Consider the following 18644-nt stretch of genomic DNA (forward strand, 5'->3'; position numbering starts at 1 on the left):
AAGTCCCTTTCCTGCTACCACACCAGCCTAGCCTTTATTTTTCGCACACCCACAGCTTTCACAGCCCCTGGAGGCGGCCTCACCTGCAACCCCTACAGCGAGGCTGTCCCCCCGCCCCGCATCATTCCCAGTGTCCTGGCCAGTGTCCTTCCCTGCAACCTCCTCAGAGCAGCCTTCACGAGAAACCAGGGCTTTCAAGACAGCTCCCGCCTTTCTCCCAGTCCCCAGCAGAAGCTGATTAGACTTCCACTTCCTATCAGGAAGCCGACATTTTACCACAGTGTAACTACAAACTCTTTTTCAAAGTTCTACTTTGAGTTAATCCGGCAATGACCCCTTTCATGACCCCTCCCAAGATTTTGGGCATTCAAGTTAGTAGGGTAAAGTGTTTGTTTGAAGAGCTCCTCAGTAGTTGACATACATTTGTGACCATTACTAAAATTTACGTTTTTCTGAAATAAAAGCCACGTAGGGAGCACGCACTGTTCTTTGCAGGTCAGCCTCCTGGGCTGGCACTATGATGCCCATTCGCTATGGTCGGTGTCAGCACCCCCAACCCCAATATGGAAGCCTGGAGGGATGGCTACTGCGCACCACAGGCATGGAGGCCCCTATTCCCCTCCACCACCACGTGGGACCATGTGACCAGATCCCACCAATGGGCTGTGAGTAGTGAAGCTGGGTGAGTTGCCCCTGGCCCGTGCAGGGGACACTGAGGGCTGAGTCCTCCTAGAGCGCTCTTGCAGGGTGGACACGAAGGAGTCCTCTTATGGGGACAGCAGAGCAGCCTGAATGAGAGTCACACAAGAGGGCCTTTGACCTGCAGGGTCCTCTGAACATGCGCGGGGATCAGTTACTGCTGCCCATAACGCAGCCTGTCCCAAAGAACACCAACTCAGTTCTGAAATGTTACCCATTTTGATGTAATGAAATTTCCTGAAGGAAAGCAGGAGGGCAAACAAGTGGCTGGTTTGGCTTCCGAGCACTGTGGATCGAGAACACACGATGGATGGGGGAGCTGGCCTGACCCAGGACTACTTGCTCCTTTTCTTTTACTATGGAGTCATAGCCTGAGGGGTCCCTTCCCACGCCGGTGGGGGGTGGGGCAGCCCACCGAGCCTGAGGTCACCCTGCTTGGTTCATTTCTTCCATCATTTTCAAGATTTTAAGTAAGTTCTACATCTACAGGGAAGGCATACACATCCGACTGGCCAGATGAGGGGACACTGGGCGAAGTTTTCAATTACTAAATTTCAATTACTAAATTTCAAAAGCAAGAGTTTCCCTTTATAAGTCATGAGTACATTCTACATCCATAAATAATACATTCTATTTTACTGACATCTTCTCTGTACTCTAGGAGGAGGATTAAATTACTCAAATATCCAGGTCAAACAGAAGTTATTCTGAAATGTTAATTTGAGTGTGTATAAGTATTATGTATATTTTAACAGTTGTATTTTAAAGTAACTTTTATAATGCTTGTCTAATATTTCAATTCATCATAATTAGACTGCCTTGCACTTTGTATATTGGCTATACAAGTATTTAAAGACATTCTTACGTGCCTTTAATCATAGCCCACATAATTACCACATACCTCACTTTATAGGATTTTTATTAGGGAATGCTTAGTGAAAGTTTCACTTTGCCTTTGCCTTAAAATTATATCCTTTCATAGCATGATGTAACTTTTATTAAGACTTTAGCATTTGTTTTTAATATGCTTACTTTTCCCCACTGTTAAATAAAATAATTTCCCTTCAGATTTAATTAAAATTTTGGGAGATAGACTAATCATAACCTACTTATAATAGACAATACAAAAAAAATACAAAAAAAAATTACTCACAAACCCATTCACCAGATGGCACACCATTCTCTCCAAGTCCATATTCTGCTATATACAACTATCATGTTCATACTGTGTAAAGTATCCATATTCATATGTAAACAACTATCCATAGTCATGCTGTATATAACTTTGTATCCTACTTCTTTCACTGCCTGTCATTGTCTTACATTTTTTAGAGGCTTCCTAGAATTCTAACATCTGTACTGTTAAGATTCCTGAGTATTTATTTCCAACTCTTCACTGTTCTAAACACTGTAATAAATATGCTCACACATTATTTGTGACAGGCAGAAAAATGGCCCCCATTTTTAGAAAGACTTTGTTAGATGGGATAAATGAAGGACCTTGAAATGGGAGATGATCTGGGCCCAATCTAATCACATGGATTCCGAAATTAGGAGACTCTTTCCTGGTTAAGCTCATATAAGAGCTGTGACAATGGAAGCAGTTACCAGAGAGATGCTACATTTCTGGCTTTGAAGATGGAGAAGGGGGCCACGAGCAGAGGAACGTGGGTGGCCTCAAGAAGCTGGAGAGGTCAAGGGAGAGAGCTGATTCTGTCCTAGAGCCTCCACATGGGAATAAATACAGTGACACCAACATGCTTTTATACCGGTGAGACTTGTGTTGGATTTCTGACCTACAACACTGTAAGATGATAAATTTGTGTTGTTTTAAGCAACTAAGTTTGTGGGAATTTATTTTTTAAAGACTTTGACAGAGGGAGAGATAGAGAGAGAGAGAGAAACAGTGGGAGAGGGAAGACAAGAAGGGGAAGTGGGAAGAGGGGAAAGTAGGCTTCCTGCTGAGCAGAGAGCCCGCTGTGGGGCTCGATCCTAGAACCCCAGGGTCATGACCCGAGCTGAAGGCAGACGCTTAACCAACTGAGCTACCCAGTTCCCATGTTTGTGGGAATTTTTAATGGCAGCAAGAGAAAACTAACATCTGATTTTTGTGCACATCTTTTACTATTTTTGTAGGAGCCAATTCCTAGAAGAGTCTTCAAGTTCCCTGATATACATTGCCAACAATTTTATAATCACATCAGCAACATGAAGCGTGCCTACCTCACTTGCCCCCATCAACCCTCAGACTTCATTTCCTATGCATCCTGTTGTTTCATTGAAATTGACAATAGTAATTATACCAAATAATTGCAGCCAGCCAAGGGTTTACTATCTAAACACTCATTTAATCCTCTAGGAGGTATGTTACCACTGCCGTCCCCATCTTACAGAAGAGGAAACTAAGGCATGGAGGAACTAAGAATGTGGTGAAGTTGGAATTAGACCTCAGGAAGCCTGGCCCCAAAGGTCCGGCTCTTTGGTGAGTTCTCCATTCCAACTGAAGGTCCTGGAAGGCAGGGCCAGTCTTCCCCTCTACCTCCTTGATTACTCAAGTGATTATCAAGTCTTCCCCAGTGTTACTGTAATCCAGGGTGACAACAGTGGTCACGAAGAGCTCTTGGCACGGAGATTGACATCTCAAAGTTCACTCATCTGTGAAGAATTGTGGTAACATTTTCTCCTCCGTTGGCTGCTTTGCTGGTGGCCCTTGCTTCTCTCTCAACCACAGAACTGGATTATTCTTTATTAAGACTCACTCCAACTGCCAGATAATTGTAAGCCCTCTTCCCTCCTATTCCTTTACACTCCCTACTATATACCAGATCCCGTAACAGGTGCTAGAGACAACAGGGAACCAGACAAGTGGGGAAAGCTATGTTGGGTTTGATGCTATGACACAGACCCTTAGCTGAGTCAGGAGTCCAAGCCATGATGCCCAAGGGAGAACAAAGGAAGAGAAAGCCACGCCTCTTCCATTAGGGGCACACCCCTGAGTTGGCTTCTTATGCTTGCGCACATGTCACACAGCCTTTGATTTTGGTCTTAGGGCTAAAGATAATCTTCCAGTCAAAGTGAAGACATTTACTTTTTCCTCATATGGAGTGAAATAAAAGCTTAGTTTGTTTTCTCACATTTTCCTGATGGAGAATTGGGGGATGGATGAAAGTAGAAAAATAAAGTAGATCAGCAATCACACTGAACAGAATGTACTTTTAACATCTCCCACCCTCTCCCCTGATAGTTTTGAATTTGATTCTGAAAATGCTTTGGGACTTTTTCATCAACCTCAATTATTTTGTATGTAGGAAAATAAGACAACGCAAAACTTCCCATTTTAATCATTTTGAAGCGTGCAAGTCAGTGGCACGAAGGACGTCTATGCTGTTGTGCAACTGTCCCCATCATCCATCCAACGTTTTCATCTTCCCCAACAGAAAGTGTACACATGAAACCACCCCCCCCACCCCCTCCCTTCAGCCCCAGTCTGTGGATCTGTGAATCTCCATCCTACTGTCTCTGTGAATCTGACCACCCTATGAACCTCATTCAAGAAGAATCAGATGGTAGCTGTCCTGTGACCAGCTTAGTTCACTGAGGGTCGAGTGTTCATGGTCCCTCCACGTTATGGCATGGATCAGAATCATCTTCCTTTCTGAGGTTGAATATCCCATTCTGTGTATATATCATGTTTTGATTTTCCATCTGTCAATGAACAATTAGGCTGTTCTTACTTTTCAGCTCTTGTAAACAATGTGGCTATGGACACGGGTATGTAAACATTTCTCTAAGTCCTTGCTTTCTATTCTTTTGGGTATATACCTAGAATCCAAATTATTTTAACATTATTCCCCATTGGGGGTGGGAGGTCTGCTTTACCCAAATTAGGATTTGAACTTGGCCACCTGAGTAGTCTCTGGCAGCTGTGCATGCCGGTTAGCAGTCTCATGGAAGGGCAGTCCAAGGTCTGCAGTCCGCCTGCCCTCCTTGTCCCAGCCCTCCCCCCCACCCCACTCCTCCCTGCCCCCGCCACGGCCAAGAGAAATCCAAAGCCAGCATACCCAGCACTCTACTCGAAACACTCTCCTACTGAATTTCCAATAAAGACGAGACAAAATGAAAAATCAGAAGTTTTTATTAAAAGTTAAAAATGTTTCCAAAGTTTACACATGCACACAGACTCTTCCACCATCTTACGGATTTCTAAAATCATGGACAAGCAGATACACACTGGTCTGGCAAACCGGCTTTGGTTACTTAACTCTCCTGTATTTGCATTTGGAGAAAGCCTGCTCACTCAGGGGGAAAGCAAACACTTACCAGAATGTGCCCGCTGCTGCTGTTGCCCCCAAACTGGCAGGACAGAGGGGAGGGAACATTCTCACTCTGCTGAACAGGCAGGGCAGTGCTTGGTTCTCTGCTTCGCCCAGCTACCATGACCACTGGGCCTGGGAAGAGCCACCATCCGCCCAGAGCAGGGTCTGTCCAGGCAGTGGAGCAAGCTGCTCAGCAGGCATCCCAACCTGGCTGTGTGTTGCAGTCCGTGGAGAACTTGAAGCCAAAACTTGACGGCTCGAGCACTGGGTCAGTTCATTCAGAATTTCTGAGAATGTCACCAGATGGATGTTATTTTGGAAGTTCCCCAGGGGTGGGGGGAGGACTCTAATGCCCAAGGAGGGAGAACCATAGCAGTCCCTCCGTTCTTAACTCTTACACCTTCTTAGAATCCCCCCTTTTCCCAATTGAAAACATTTGGCATATCTGACACCCTTCTTGAGTTATGAAGAAATTATGACATATGGATGCTGAAGTTCCTACCAGTGACTTGTAATGGGTCAAAAAAAAAGAGCACCCAGACTTCATTAAAAAAATTTATTTTCATATAAAAGTGCCAAAATATCCACCAATGTCATAATCTATCTCAACAACCAGTTTACGCTAGTAATCAAAACACAAGCCTCTTTATTCACATTGTTTAAAAATCAAATTCTTTTCACACATTCCCACAGTAGCTTGAGTCTCTAGACAGTGGGAAGCTTGCATTCCTGTTTGCCGTGGTAGTCCATATGTCCAGGTTCATATAGGCACGAAACGGATTAAACCCTGGGTAGTATTCCTTGCACATGACAGCTTGGTTTTCCATGTGAGTCGAATGTTCCGTGGTGGGGCTGATGGGGCAGCAACTTTCATATACGTCACTTTGTGGGGCCCAGATGGAACCAAAAAGTCCAGACATTGGAGACAAACTTCGGGTGCTCGTGAGGTAGGGCTGAGGTGTACATGAGGAGGGGGAAAAAGAGAAATTTTTAGAAATTTTTAGAGATTTTAGAAAGCCAACATCAAAGTTGGACACCACAGTGCTACCCATCCAAGTCACAGGGAAGTCATTAAACTATTCTCAACCTTCTGGGTTGCCTCAAAGCCATTTTTCTCAGAGTGTTGTGAAATCTTCATCTTCCTAGATAAACTTATTTTCAACCCAAGAAAAACCCCTTAGGTCAAATGCCCTCGGTCTGTAAAACATGTCTTGAGTGGATGCCAGAGTGAGGAGGCACGGGGCTCTTGGGTGCTGACAGGCAGGAAGCCCTCAGGACCAATGAGTGACCCTCTCTGAGCACAGGACCATTGAGACACAGCTGGGTCACAGAGGGCTTCCCAGCCCGAATTCAATTTTATCGACCCATCACTGCTCCTCCGTGTCCTCTGGGTGGCCTTTCTCTTCAGGGCGGCTAGACAACCCACATCTGCGAGCCCCCACCTGTCTGACTATGCCTAAGGCTCTTTCAGAGGGTGGCTAGCCTGGCTTCTGGGATCTAAAGGACACAAGCCAGGCTTTGACAGATCTGAACCTGACCCTGAAGCAAAGTGAGACCAGGATTAAAGAAGGACCAGAAAGAACTTGGAGCTGCCCCGGGGTCACAGCACTGACCGGAGAATTGAGGAGACCCGCGTGTCCCCAGGCAGTTGGCATGTTGGGTGGGGGGCTCCAGGTAGAAGGAGAGCTGTGATCCATAAAGTCTGTCTGAATTTCGGCAGGACAAGGGAAGCCATTGGGGTAATTCATGTTTTCTACAAAAAGTGGAAGACAACACAGGTAAACATTTTTACCGTGAGATCTGAATTCTCACTCTCAGGCCAAAAGTTGTTTTTTTTTTTTTTTTAAGATTTTATTTATTTATTTGACAGAGAGAAATCACAAGTAGATGGAGGGGCAGGCAGAGAGAGAGAGAGAGGGAAGCAGGCTCCCCGCTGAGCAGAGAGCCCGATTCGAGACCCGATCCCAGCACCCTGAGATCATGACCCCAGCCGAAGGGAGCAGGGAGCGGCTTAACCCACTGAGCCACCCAGGCGCCCCTCAGGCCAAAAGTTTTTAAGGCCTTCCCATACCTCTGAGGTAAAGACCAGTGTAGTTTACACTGTCATTCTCAAGGTTAAAACTATTTAGCAGATAAGATAGGCTACCTGGGAAGCCCTCAGGAAGGAAGGTCCATCCTCTGGGCTTGATTGTTCTGTATTTGACGATTAGCCGACAGGCTTTCTAATAAAGACTCCTGCGCACTGGACCCGTGACAGGATTCTTACCAGCCCTTAACATTTGCTTTTATTACCTGTTGGGCCAACCTCAGCCTCCTGCAACGTACACTGTATGGAGATACCAGAGCAATATGAAACCAGCACTTCTTAGCTAAGTAGGAAGGTACGGCTGTCCCTGCTTTAGCCATGGGAGATATATTCCAGGACCCCCAGTCGGTGCCTGAAGCCGCGGACCCTCCTGAACCCTATGTATGTTATGTTTTCTTCCTATACATAAATATCCGGGGTAAAGTGCAATTTATATAGTAGGCACAGGAAGAGATTAACTAATAAAATATAAAATAACACCACACTGTAACAGAAGTTATGGGAATGTGCCTTCCTTTTCTTTCCCTCTCAGAGTATCCTGTACCACACCCACCCTTCTTGGGATGCTGAGAGATAATAAAGTGCCTACATGAGGAGGTGAGGGGAGGTGAAGGAAAGACCTTGTGACAGAGCATCAGGCTACTAGAGACCTTCCGACAAAACATGAGCAGGAGGTTCATCTGTTGTGGAAGGCAGCTGACTGCGGTAACCAAAACCACAGAAAACACAACTTGGGGTTAATGGGGCGCCGCTGTGATACACAGGAGCCTCCCAAGCCTGGGAAGGATGTCACCACAACATACCCCTGTGGTTAGCATGGAGCAAGGCAGGTATCAGACTCCAGTGAGAGCCATCTTCTCAGGCCATTTAGAGCTTCCCTGAACAGGTAGCCCCACTATGGGGGCTCTTTAATATATAAGATCGCTATGTAATATATAAGAAGAACATTCTGCAGCTTATCAGGGAAATCTCACAGCTATTATTGTTTATCATTACCAATGCTTGAGCCCAAGCACCAGCCATTTCCCCCAGTTTCCCCTCCTGGCTCTCCACTCCATCTTTCTGTGGCACCACTCAGGGTCAGAAGAGTTGGACCCTGCTGAGGAATAAGCACGTGCATGTTTCCACTTCACACAGGACTTGTCTGCCTGGAAAGTATAGCAAACATCTAAAGCCTCAAACTCCCGAAGGATAATTTACAATCTTAGGTCCATGGAAATCCAAGGGACCCAGGTCTACCAAGTCCAAAGGACTAACTAAATAGATCGGGGTTGCTTGCAGAAACTCCCAGACAGCCAGGTTGAGAGGGCTTTTTGAGGCCATCTGAATTACACACGGCAGGCCTGCACAACTGAACCCACATGAAGCTACTCGGCAGCTGCCTGTAAGGTCATTCTCAAAGGTTCTCACTGTTAAAGGCGCATTTTTCTTTTTTTAAAAAATTCAATGTAATTAACATACAGTGTATGATTAGTTTCAGAGGAAGAATTTGTGATTCACCAGCTGCACGTAACACCCAGTGCTCATCACATCACGCACTCTCCTTAAGGCCGTCACCCATTCACCCCATCCCCCCAGCGACTTCCCCTCCAGCAGCCCTCAGTTGGTTTCCTAGAGTTAAGAGTCTTCATGGTTTGTCTCCCTCTCTGATTTCGTCTTATCTTTCCTTCTTTTCCCCTATGCTCATCTGTTTTGTTTTTAAAGGCACATTCCTAGCAGACATATGACAACCAAAAACCAAGCTCATGAATATGGAGAATGGACTGGGTTCTCAGAGGCAGGGGTCAGGGGTGGAGGGGAGTGGGATGTATGCAAAATGGGTGAAGGTGCTTGAACGGTACAAACTCCCAGTGATAAGATGAGTCAGGACTGGAGACATAATGTAAGGTCGTGGTGAGCAGAGTTATTAACGATATCCTCTCATGTATTTGTAAGATGCTCTAAGAGAGACCTTAAAAGTTTTCCTCACAAGAGAGAACATTTGTGACCATGTTCGAGGATGGGTGATGACTAGACTAGACTGCACGTCACTTCCCAGTACGTACCAAAGGCTAATCATTATGTCGTATACCTAAAACTAATACAATGTTCTGTGTCAATTACATCTAAGTTGCTTTAAGGAAGTACGTTCTGGGACACCTGGGTGGCTCAGTTGGTTAAGCAGCTGCCTTCGGCTCAGGTCATGATCCCAGCGTCCTGGGATCGAGTCCCACATCGGGCTCCTTGCTCAGCGGAGAGCCTGCTTCTCCCTCTGCCTCTGCCTGCCATTCTGTCTGCCTTTGCTCGCTCTCTCCCACTCTCTCTCTGATAAATAAATAAAATCTTTAAAAAAAAAAATCCTTTAAAAAAAAAAAAAAGGAAGCACATTCTTCTGCAGTTAATGCCTCAGGCCCACATGCTTCCTGCTTTGACTTTTCTGAGTAAAAGAATGGCATCAGATTGTTCAAGCAGCTTTTACCTTCCGGAAAGGCATTATAATCACTCAGTTCCAATGGACAGTACACGCTGGGGAACTGGCCTTCACAGGCTGCACTCCAGTCAATGAAACTGCTATAAAACACAAGAGGTCTCATTTCAGAAACAGGACGTCAAAAGACCATGTAAAGAAAGAGGAAAACGATTTTGTGATCCAGCACCATAATCACTGCTCATCCCTCAGTTTTGGAAGAGAAAAGATGTACTTTCTTGAGTCATGGGATCAAAGACTTCCCGACCGACCAAACGTTCCCCACCAACGACTCGGCCTAGTAGGATGGACGGCTCAGGCGAAGAGCTTGCTTCCTTGGTCACCCAGGTGGGCTAACTCTAACCCAAGGCAGATCCAAGGCCATGGCTTTTGGAGCACTCTGGGAGAGGACTGCACTACCCCAAGACTCTTGGCCAACACCTGCAGGTACTGCTCTAAAGTGCCCCACCCCCAAGCAGGGTCGCTGTTTGTCCAGGAGGTTGGGGGGGGGGGGAACCACAACCATCAAGACTGATTCGCAACAGATACTTTGATCACAGTTACAAACCGGAGTCTCATGACAGATAGAAAAGAGTAAATACCACTGTAATAAAGGAACCAAAAAAGAAAACTTCAGATTCTGTGATGAGACAGAGATGCCAACATTTTATCACGTTCTCACTGCTGAACGTCTTTGACATCCAACAGCGAATTAAAGAAACAGCTCGAGTGGAACGGCCTCTCAATATGCAAACTATCTGATCTTTCTTAATGTTTTAAATGTGTTCATGATGGATGCCACGGAAAAGTGGAAAGCACTGCTCCATCAGGTGGTAGGAATAGTGAGTGACTGTGTTTTCAAATCAGCCTCTATTAACAGACCATCTTTTCAGCTTGAGGAAAGTGATGATGTGGTCAACAGCTCTGTTATTCTTCTTTCCTTTCATGTTTCTCTCCCTCCTGCTTTGTTGTTTTCTAAGACACCACAGTGCAACTCCAACAGGCAGATGGAGATATCCAGCTGAGGTGCACTGGGGAAGGAAGCCTGGCCCCCAGTTTTGTAAGGCCCATCTAACAGACTGAACTCCAAGCCCCTCAGCAAGTCCTGCTGCTAAGCAAGGCAATGATCAGAGAAGGGAGTCCATACCTATTATGCACGGGAGCTGGGCCCTGCATCACGCCAGGCACGCGGTTCTCCACAGCACAGTTGAAGCTGCTTGTCACACACACAGGCTGCGTGGGCCACAGGTCTCCAGCTGGGTAAAGACCTGAGGAAGAGAACAAGTCCTCTCAATCTCCCCTCTTCCCTCCTCAGCCCGCATCCCATCCTTTCTACGACATTCCTTCTCTACTTCTAGAAAACACTTCCTGTAAGTCACCCACACATGCTGACCATTTCTGCCTTCCCTGATCCCTTTTGGGATATACTCTCAGGTATACAGCAGGACGATGGGGTCTAAGGAGAATGCCACTGTTCCACTGACAATTCAACCATAGCAAGTCCAAAATGTATCCAAAGAACGGCGCAGAAGCCCATGCTTTCAAAGTTGGCTCCAAGATGGAGGGCAGTTTTCACATCTAGCAGAATTTATACATGCAAAAACAAGTGTATTAGAGCTCAATGATGCCATCGGGAGTAAGCACCAGGCTTATCTTGCCACAATCCCCGAACCTAGCCATGCGGGAAGCAGGCACTAGAAGAGACAGGAGATGCAAGAGCCTCGCCTACAAGGCAGAGGCAGTGCAGTCAGAGGCCCCTGATGACACGGCTCCTGAGGGGCCGGTGCATGGAAGCCCAGTGACACGGCTTGGACCAGAGGGCCCAGCCCCTGCCTCCAACCTACTCGTCTCCACAAGCTCCCTGTCCTGCCATGTGGAGGAACCCCCGGCTGGTGTCTGGAGTGAGAGTCTGCCCTACCTTTATCTTCTTCAACACCTGTAGGCCCGGCAGGAAGGCTGGGACAGGGAGGAGGTTCTGCATACTGTGGCAGATCATTCATGTTTCTGTGGAGAAAGCCAGAAAATGAAGATCTACGATTTCTTCTGTAAAAGGATGTACCAACTCTATTCAACCATGTCTTGAGTTTTACAGGAATTCTTCCGTCAAGAAACATAAATGCTAGAGACACAAAGGTACATGGCCAGAAAAGGGTTAAGGTTACCAAATTTCCAAGACCCAGCAAAGCCTGTTTTTAATAAACAACAAAATCAGTGTAACTGAGGCCCACGGCAGGTTCCCGTCTGCCCAGCACCAGCCGGCAGTGCTGAGTGGAGTCAGTCCTGAGTTAGCGTAGGTTCCCTGCTTGCAGACACCCCCCACAGACAGCTTGCCTCGCCCCCTCTGCCGAACCTCCTTTTTCACACGTGCATCTATTTAATGGTAACGACAGCCCCCTGTCCTCTCACCATGTGACTGGAGCCCATGGAAACATGATCACGTTCTCCCTCGAAAACCCTCTGCTTACTGCGTCCCTTCCTCTTGTCCTGCTCAATAAGAGCCACTCGTCTGTTTTGTCTGATGGGGCAGCAACCATCACACAGTGGGAGTCCTAACCATGTCAGTACCTGCTTGTTCCTGCAAAACTCCCTGCATCATCAGGGCTCCATTTTATTTTAAGTTCCAGAGGAGGGAATGATGCCCATCCCTGCAATATCTGCTGTTTCTCTTTCTGCTTTCAGGAATGAGATGGGTTTGTTTTTTTTCTTTTTAAGATTTTATTTGTATGAGAGAGAGCACAGGCACACAAGCTAGGGGAGGGGCAGAGGAAGAAGGACAAGCAGACTCCCCACTGAGCCTGAGTTTGGAGCCTAATGGAGCCCCAATGCAGAACTTGATCCCGGGACCCTGAGATCATGACCTGACCTGAAGGCAGACGCTTTACCAACTGTGCCATCCAGGCCCCCCAGAAAGGGGATGTGTTCTAATGTGGCTATATCACTGGCAGTAATGGGCTCCCAGAGACATCTCCACAAGGAACATATGTACCCAGAAGGATCCTGCTTGCTGAATTATTAGCAAAATTGGAAGTTACTTTCTCTCATTCTTAAAAATCTTTCCTATTTCCACTGCAGAACTAACTACAAAGCAGCAGCACAATGACAGAAAAAACAGTAAGTATATAAAACACGCTGTCAAAGCAAGAGAGTGAGAAACTTACGTGGGATTGCAGATGTTATGAGAAAGATTCAAGGAGATGGGAGTTTCTGAAGAAAAGTCGTTTTGCGGAACACTGTCTCCTGTGTAAAAGCAAAAACGATTATCACAAGGTTTTGCAAGTTTAATTCAACTGTACTATGTTAAAAGTGCACATTGCTAATATCACAACCCCAAATGAACGACTTCTCACTTCTGACTGATTTTCATATTCAGTAATTTTATTTTTTTTTTAAAGATTTTATTTATTCATTGGACAGACAGAGATCATAAGTAGGCAGAGAGGCAGGCAGAGAGAGAGGAGGAAGCAAGCTCCCTGCAGAGCAGAGAGCCCAATGTGGGGCTCGATCCCAGGACCCTGGGATCACGACCTGAGCCGAAGGCAGAGGCTTTAACCCACTGAGCCATCCAGGCGCCCCTCAGTAATTTCATTTTTTAAAAATCTTTATTATATTTCTCTTTTCACTGAAAACTTGCTAAAAACTCAACATTTAAATCTATGAATTTCGGATTCACAGTGTTTCAGTTGTGGAAAAAAGCTGAAACCATTAATATTGTGTAAGTTTCTCATAGGGATTTTTTGATAAAAGAAATCTTGCTATATAAATCGACCCCTGCAGTTTGTAAGTGACACTGTAGGAAGTCTATGGAAGTAAACAGAAGTTCAGAGAAGAAACATGGAAGTCATCTGCAATCATGCTGCTGTTCAGCATGAGTTATATTTCCTCACAAACTCTTTTATGTGTACACATGTGTGGAAAGCTGGGGTCATGCTTCATACGTACTTTGTTTTTACGGTCTCTTACACCATTAATTATACTGGGGACATTTTCCCAATAGTACATAACCTTCAGACAACTTACAAACTACATGTTAAGCCATTGTACAGCAACACCATCAATAATTATTATCATCTTGCTCCCGTTGGCCTTCCTCAAGCTAAAGCAGCACTTCTATTCTTTGTTACTGAGGACTGATTTTTAAAAACCTTAGTTATGCTTTGTCCGGCAACCTTTGTCTTCAGCGGTGGATGGAGCTGTGCTTGGTGTAGGCTGTGAAAAACAAGCTCCCTCAGGCCACATGCATCCCCGCTCTCACAGCACCTGGGCCTGCCTGCCTTCATCTGAGTCTGTGAGTGTCTCCTTGTGGGTGATGGCAGTGTCCCCCAGAGGGGGCAGGACTGCTGTGTTTCTTGGGCACCAATATCTTATCTTTTTGTGCCTAAAGCACAGTACCCAGTAATAAACAGTGCATATCAGTGATATTAAAATTTTATGGAGGATCATTAAGAAATCAATGTCTCAAAGTCTCCTGGGGGTTGGGGAAGCTGATAAAGAAACACAGTCTGAAGACACACCTGGGTGCCTTATGTAGGTTTTTATGGCTATTGTGCCCCATCTCTCAGAAAAGACCTTCTTTTATTGGTCTCACCACTGGGAGGAGACAGAGAAGAGCGACAGCCCAGAACCTGCTGAAGGGAGCTGTTGGTGGCCTGAAGCAGCCAGCCTGTCTGGGGGAGAAGACAGGGTTTCTGGGTGGTGAGTAAACTGGGGTGTGGAATAAGCCGCCAACCCCTCTGAGCCCAGGGCCACTGGCTCTCCCTCTCAAGGCTGTGTGGGAGCCATGCCAGTGTGACCAGCAAACGAAGGCCTCACACTTGTGAGCTTCTCAATCTCACCACCATTTCCTCACACAAAGACTAAGTTTACTATTTTGAAAACAACAGTGAAAAGGAATGAACTCCATCTTTATATAGTCATGGAGGTTAAAAAACACCGAGAGAAAGAAGCAAGACGCAGAATGATATACTGAAGTACGATTTCCTTTATGTAAGTCACAAACGTTCTATACTCTGTTGATGGACGCATGCAGGTAAACAAAATATGGACTAAAAGAATACATGCCAAGTTCATGAGAGTGGACAATGATTCTCTTGAGGAAGCCAAAGTGGGACAAACTATAAGGATTAAAAAAAAACCCTAATGAATGGGTATTATAGAGGACCAATGAATCACAGACCTGTACCCATGAAACGAATAATACATTCTAGGTTAATTAATTGAATTTAAATTTTAAAAAATTTTAAAAAAGGGTAAATATAACAAAAGTAAGTTAATTCCTTGAATTGTCCCAAATCTTCAAATTTCTCAAAAATAAGAGAGGACATCAATGTTCATAGCAGCATTGTTCAAAGAGCTAAAACGTGGAAACACCCCAAGTAGTTATCAACAGATGAATGGATGATTTAAATGCTGCATATACCTGCAATGGAATATTACTGGGCCTTAAAAAGAAAGGATGGATGAACCTTGAAGAAATTACACTAAGTGAAATGAGCCAGATACAAAAGGACAACCACTGTGTGATTCTACTTAGACAGCAGAGTAATCACTGGAGGCAGGAAGATAGAGACAGGAAGTGGTGGCGAGGCTTCAGGGGCTGGAGGAGTGGGGACCGGATGGCCCTTGTTTAAAGGTGTGGAGTCTGTCTGGGCTGATGAGAAGATCCAGGAATGGATGGTGGTGCCGGTTACACATCAGGAGTGCTCTTAACGCCACTGAATGGTACACTTAAAAATGGCAAATTCTGTTACAACTATTTTACCATAATAAAAATGTACAAGTACTGAAACAAATGTGGACATTCTTTGAGCCAGGTAAAAGATAGACATGATGATGATGATGATGATGATGATGGATGGGATGCAGAGGGGAGAAAAAGGAAGGAGGAAAAATCAAGAGAGTGAATCAAATCCACAGCTAAGTCAATACTCCAGTCAGCAGTCCTGTGTGTGCTCCAGGCTTGGAAGGCAGATCTAGGCCTGGTACAGGGCTCAGGGGCATGGGGGGAGGCAGGCCAGCGGGGAGGTCTGCTTGGAGGGCCCGGGCGGCCCCTAGGACTCACCAGCTGGCAGGAAGTGCGGAGGGCCCACCGCAGGCTTCTTGTCCCCATCGGAGCTGCTGCTGCTCCAGCTGCCCCAGCTGCCCCGGCTGGCCCGCACACTGCCTGAGGAGCTGCCGCAGTCCGAGCTCGAGTCAGAGCAAGGCTTCTCCACACACTTCTTCCCAGGCTTCGGGTAGTAGCCCTCTGTAGGAAGGCAGAGAGACATCACGTTCATTTAAACAATTTTCCTCTAGCTGCCATGTCTCCTCAAAGGAGAGAGGGGATGTTATGACAGAGGCCACATTCAGCTTCAGGGTTGGCTCCCTCTGCTCATCCAGGGAGAAGGAAGAAGTTACCTGAGACCAATGAGGGGACCTGAAGGGACGGTGGGTGATGAGCTCTGTGTACTCTGCCTATGGGTTGGACACTCCCACCTGTCTGGGGCTCAGGCCGTCCATACCAATGATAACCATGATTGAACGATGGTTCTGGAAATAAACACTCCAGGGAGGCAAACAGCTGCTCAACCAGATTGGAAATTTATAGGTAATATGCCCCTCGCTTTTATGAAGATTTCCACGAAGAGCTTCCAAGTATTATTTATGTGTGGGTAGAAAGAACTTCCAGTAAGACCAAAAAGGCACAGGTGTGTCAAGGGAATGAATGAGAGGACAGAGAGAGAAACTCGCTAACTCTGTCAGCTTGTGTGTCTGCCAGCCTGCTCTCACTGATGTGGACATGTGTCTGGAGACACAGGTGCTAGCCGGGAGGATGACAACTTCCCCACCACCTCCCCCACATGTACAGTCAGTTTCAATGGCCCTTGAGCCTCCCACCATTCTCTGCCCTCCCTTGGACCTAGCTCTGGGCGCCCTCTATCTCCCACTCCCAGAGACACTGCCCAGCCATTCTTGGAAACCAAGGAACCACCTGGCTCAGGTGTGTGAGAAGGCGACGGTTCTCTCCTGGTCAACCCCCGAGAGTAAGCAAGCTCTGTGCCTTCAGCACTCTGCATAGGGAGAGTGGAGAATGGCCAGGTTTTAGGGGAAGGAGGAGGTAGGAGGAGGCAACACTCGAGGCTGTCCAGGTTCAAAACAGGTTTCCAGGCTCATCCTGACAGCGGTCCATTCGGGGTTCCATAAGCTAAGGTGCCTGGAAAGTGATAATCTCCTCAACACTCACGGCTTTACACAGGATACTTCCTGGAGGAACCGAACTTCCAACAGAAGCATTCACCACTCGCTGTAGTTACATACCTGCCTCTCCTTGTGTAGCTGGTAAGCTGCTTCCAACGCCAGCATCTGGCTTACAGACTTCCCCAGGATTTTCCTGTATACACCAGTTTCTGACATTGATGTCACCGCTCAGCTCAGACGTTTCAAATTCACTACACACCAGTTTTAATTCACTCTGCTCAGAAGGCCTACAAGAATCAAAAAAGGTCACATCCAAATGTTATCATCCATCCATCCTTGATATCCAGGAGACTTATCAGAGCTGAAAATATGAACCTAGGACAACTCAAGACCTCTTTTCTTAGGGTTTTGGGGGAGAAGACACTGAGTTAGAGAGGAATAAAAAAAAGACTAAGATTTTGCTGTTTTATTATTTTTTTTAAAGATTTTATTGGAGCTGCTGACTGTTCGCCAGCAGCGCATACAACATGACAATGCCGAATCACTGGCTCTCAGCTCCAGGCTGCAGCCGCCTCGGGACCTAGGGACAGCCCCGTGAGCAGCAACGTATGTGCTTCCCATGCGGTGGTCCTTGCCTCCACGTGGGCTGCGCTGCGGAGTCCCCTTCCCACGACAAGCATTACTGTAGCAAGGTGGGGCCCCTTCCACAGGAAGACTTGGAGCCACTAGAGAACACTTGGGCAGAAACACATGCAAATACCTAGCTGAGCCTGTAAGAAAGAAATCCCCAGATGACAGAACTCAAAAGGAACAAAAGCCAGAGCAGTGAAGATGGAGGGACCTACAAGAAAGAAATCCCCAGATGACAGAACTCAAAAGGAACAAAAGCCAGAGCAGTGAAGATGGAGGAAAGAGGCTTTCAAGCCTAGGGGGTAGGCTTTAATTCCCCGCTGAAGGACAGTCACACACAGGAGTTAGGGAGCCAGAACTGTTTCCCTAAATTATACTATGGTCCTTGAAGGAGGCACTGTCAGTGCAAGAGACACCAGAAAAGCCCCATCTGTGGACTCAGGGAGGAAAAGGCAGGAGAAAGAATCTCTACTGGAGTCTCTCGACTTGGGCACATGTTGAGTGTTTAGAAGTCTAACCCAAGAAATCAAAATTCAGAGACTATACACCCAGGTGGATTTGAAGTCAAAATGTGTGCACTACCGGGGCGCCTGGGTGGCTAAGTCAGCTGAGCATCTGCCTTCGGCTCAGGTTATGATCTCAGGGCCCTGGGATGGAGCCTGGCACAGGGGCAGGGCTCCCTGATCAGCGCCGAGTCTGCTTCTCCCTTCTTCTGTGACTCCCCCCCACTCCCTGGCCACCACTTGTGCTCTCTAATAAGTAAATAAAATCTTTAAAAAAAAATGTTGGTACTGCTGACCTGTTGAAAAAAAAATACAGGGGATTCCCGCATAAACACTACCCAGTGCCTTCATTTTACTGATAAGCAAACAAAAGCTCAGGGAGATGAGTAACCCAAGGAAGCAAGGTTTCCAGAGGAGAATACCAATTCCGGCTTGTCCTTTACCAACTGTGTAAGAACCTAGCTTCTACGGGACTGAACCTCAGATTCTGGGAATGGTGACTCTTCTCTTTCACTACATGCACGAGGGTGACGTGGGAAAGGGGAGGCCTGCCGGCACCCAGCTGGTCTCACCCTCCCCTGCCTCAGGAACCCTCTGGCCCTTCACGGGCTGGTTGAAAGCAGGGGCACAGAGGAGGCCTCATGCTCTTTCTTTTTAAAACCTCCTGTAGCTTGAGCCTTTTATTAAGGTTAAAAAGACAAAAAATCTATTCACTTTCAGGTAGTTAATAATATAAAGGGAAAATATAACCAGAATGCATATTAATTTTAGTAACAGACTTTTTCGTCAAT

General features: G+C 46.4%; 1 protein-coding gene across 2 annotated transcripts in view; it reads right to left on the reverse strand.

Annotated features, from left to right (window-relative positions):
* Positions 1 to 5557: 5557 nt before the first annotated feature.
* TMEM131L (transmembrane 131 like) overlaps positions 5558 to 18644 on the reverse strand; it is a 162007-nt gene continuing 148920 nt past the window's right edge. For both annotated transcript variants that reach the window (XM_059375078.1, XM_059375070.1), the window contains exons 28-35: positions 16841 to 17007; positions 15606 to 15788; positions 12706 to 12784; positions 11466 to 11551; positions 10695 to 10815; positions 9560 to 9651; positions 6629 to 6768; positions 5558 to 5968 (exon numbers count right to left, since the gene is read on the reverse strand). In XM_059375078.1, the coding sequence (XP_059231061.1) occupies positions 5693 to 5968; positions 6629 to 6768; positions 9560 to 9651; positions 10695 to 10815; positions 11466 to 11551; positions 12706 to 12784; positions 15606 to 15788; positions 16841 to 17007 (1144 nt within the window). In that variant the 3' untranslated portion in view covers positions 5558 to 5692. The remainder of the gene's footprint in view (positions 5969 to 6628; positions 6769 to 9559; positions 9652 to 10694; positions 10816 to 11465; positions 11552 to 12705; positions 12785 to 15605; positions 15789 to 16840; positions 17008 to 18644) is intronic.

The sequence above is a fragment of the Mustela nigripes genome, chromosome 1 (assembly GCF_022355385.1).
Source record: "Mustela nigripes isolate SB6536 chromosome 1, MUSNIG.SB6536, whole genome shotgun sequence".
NCBI classification, from domain to species: domain Eukaryota; kingdom Metazoa; phylum Chordata; class Mammalia; order Carnivora; family Mustelidae; genus Mustela; species Mustela nigripes.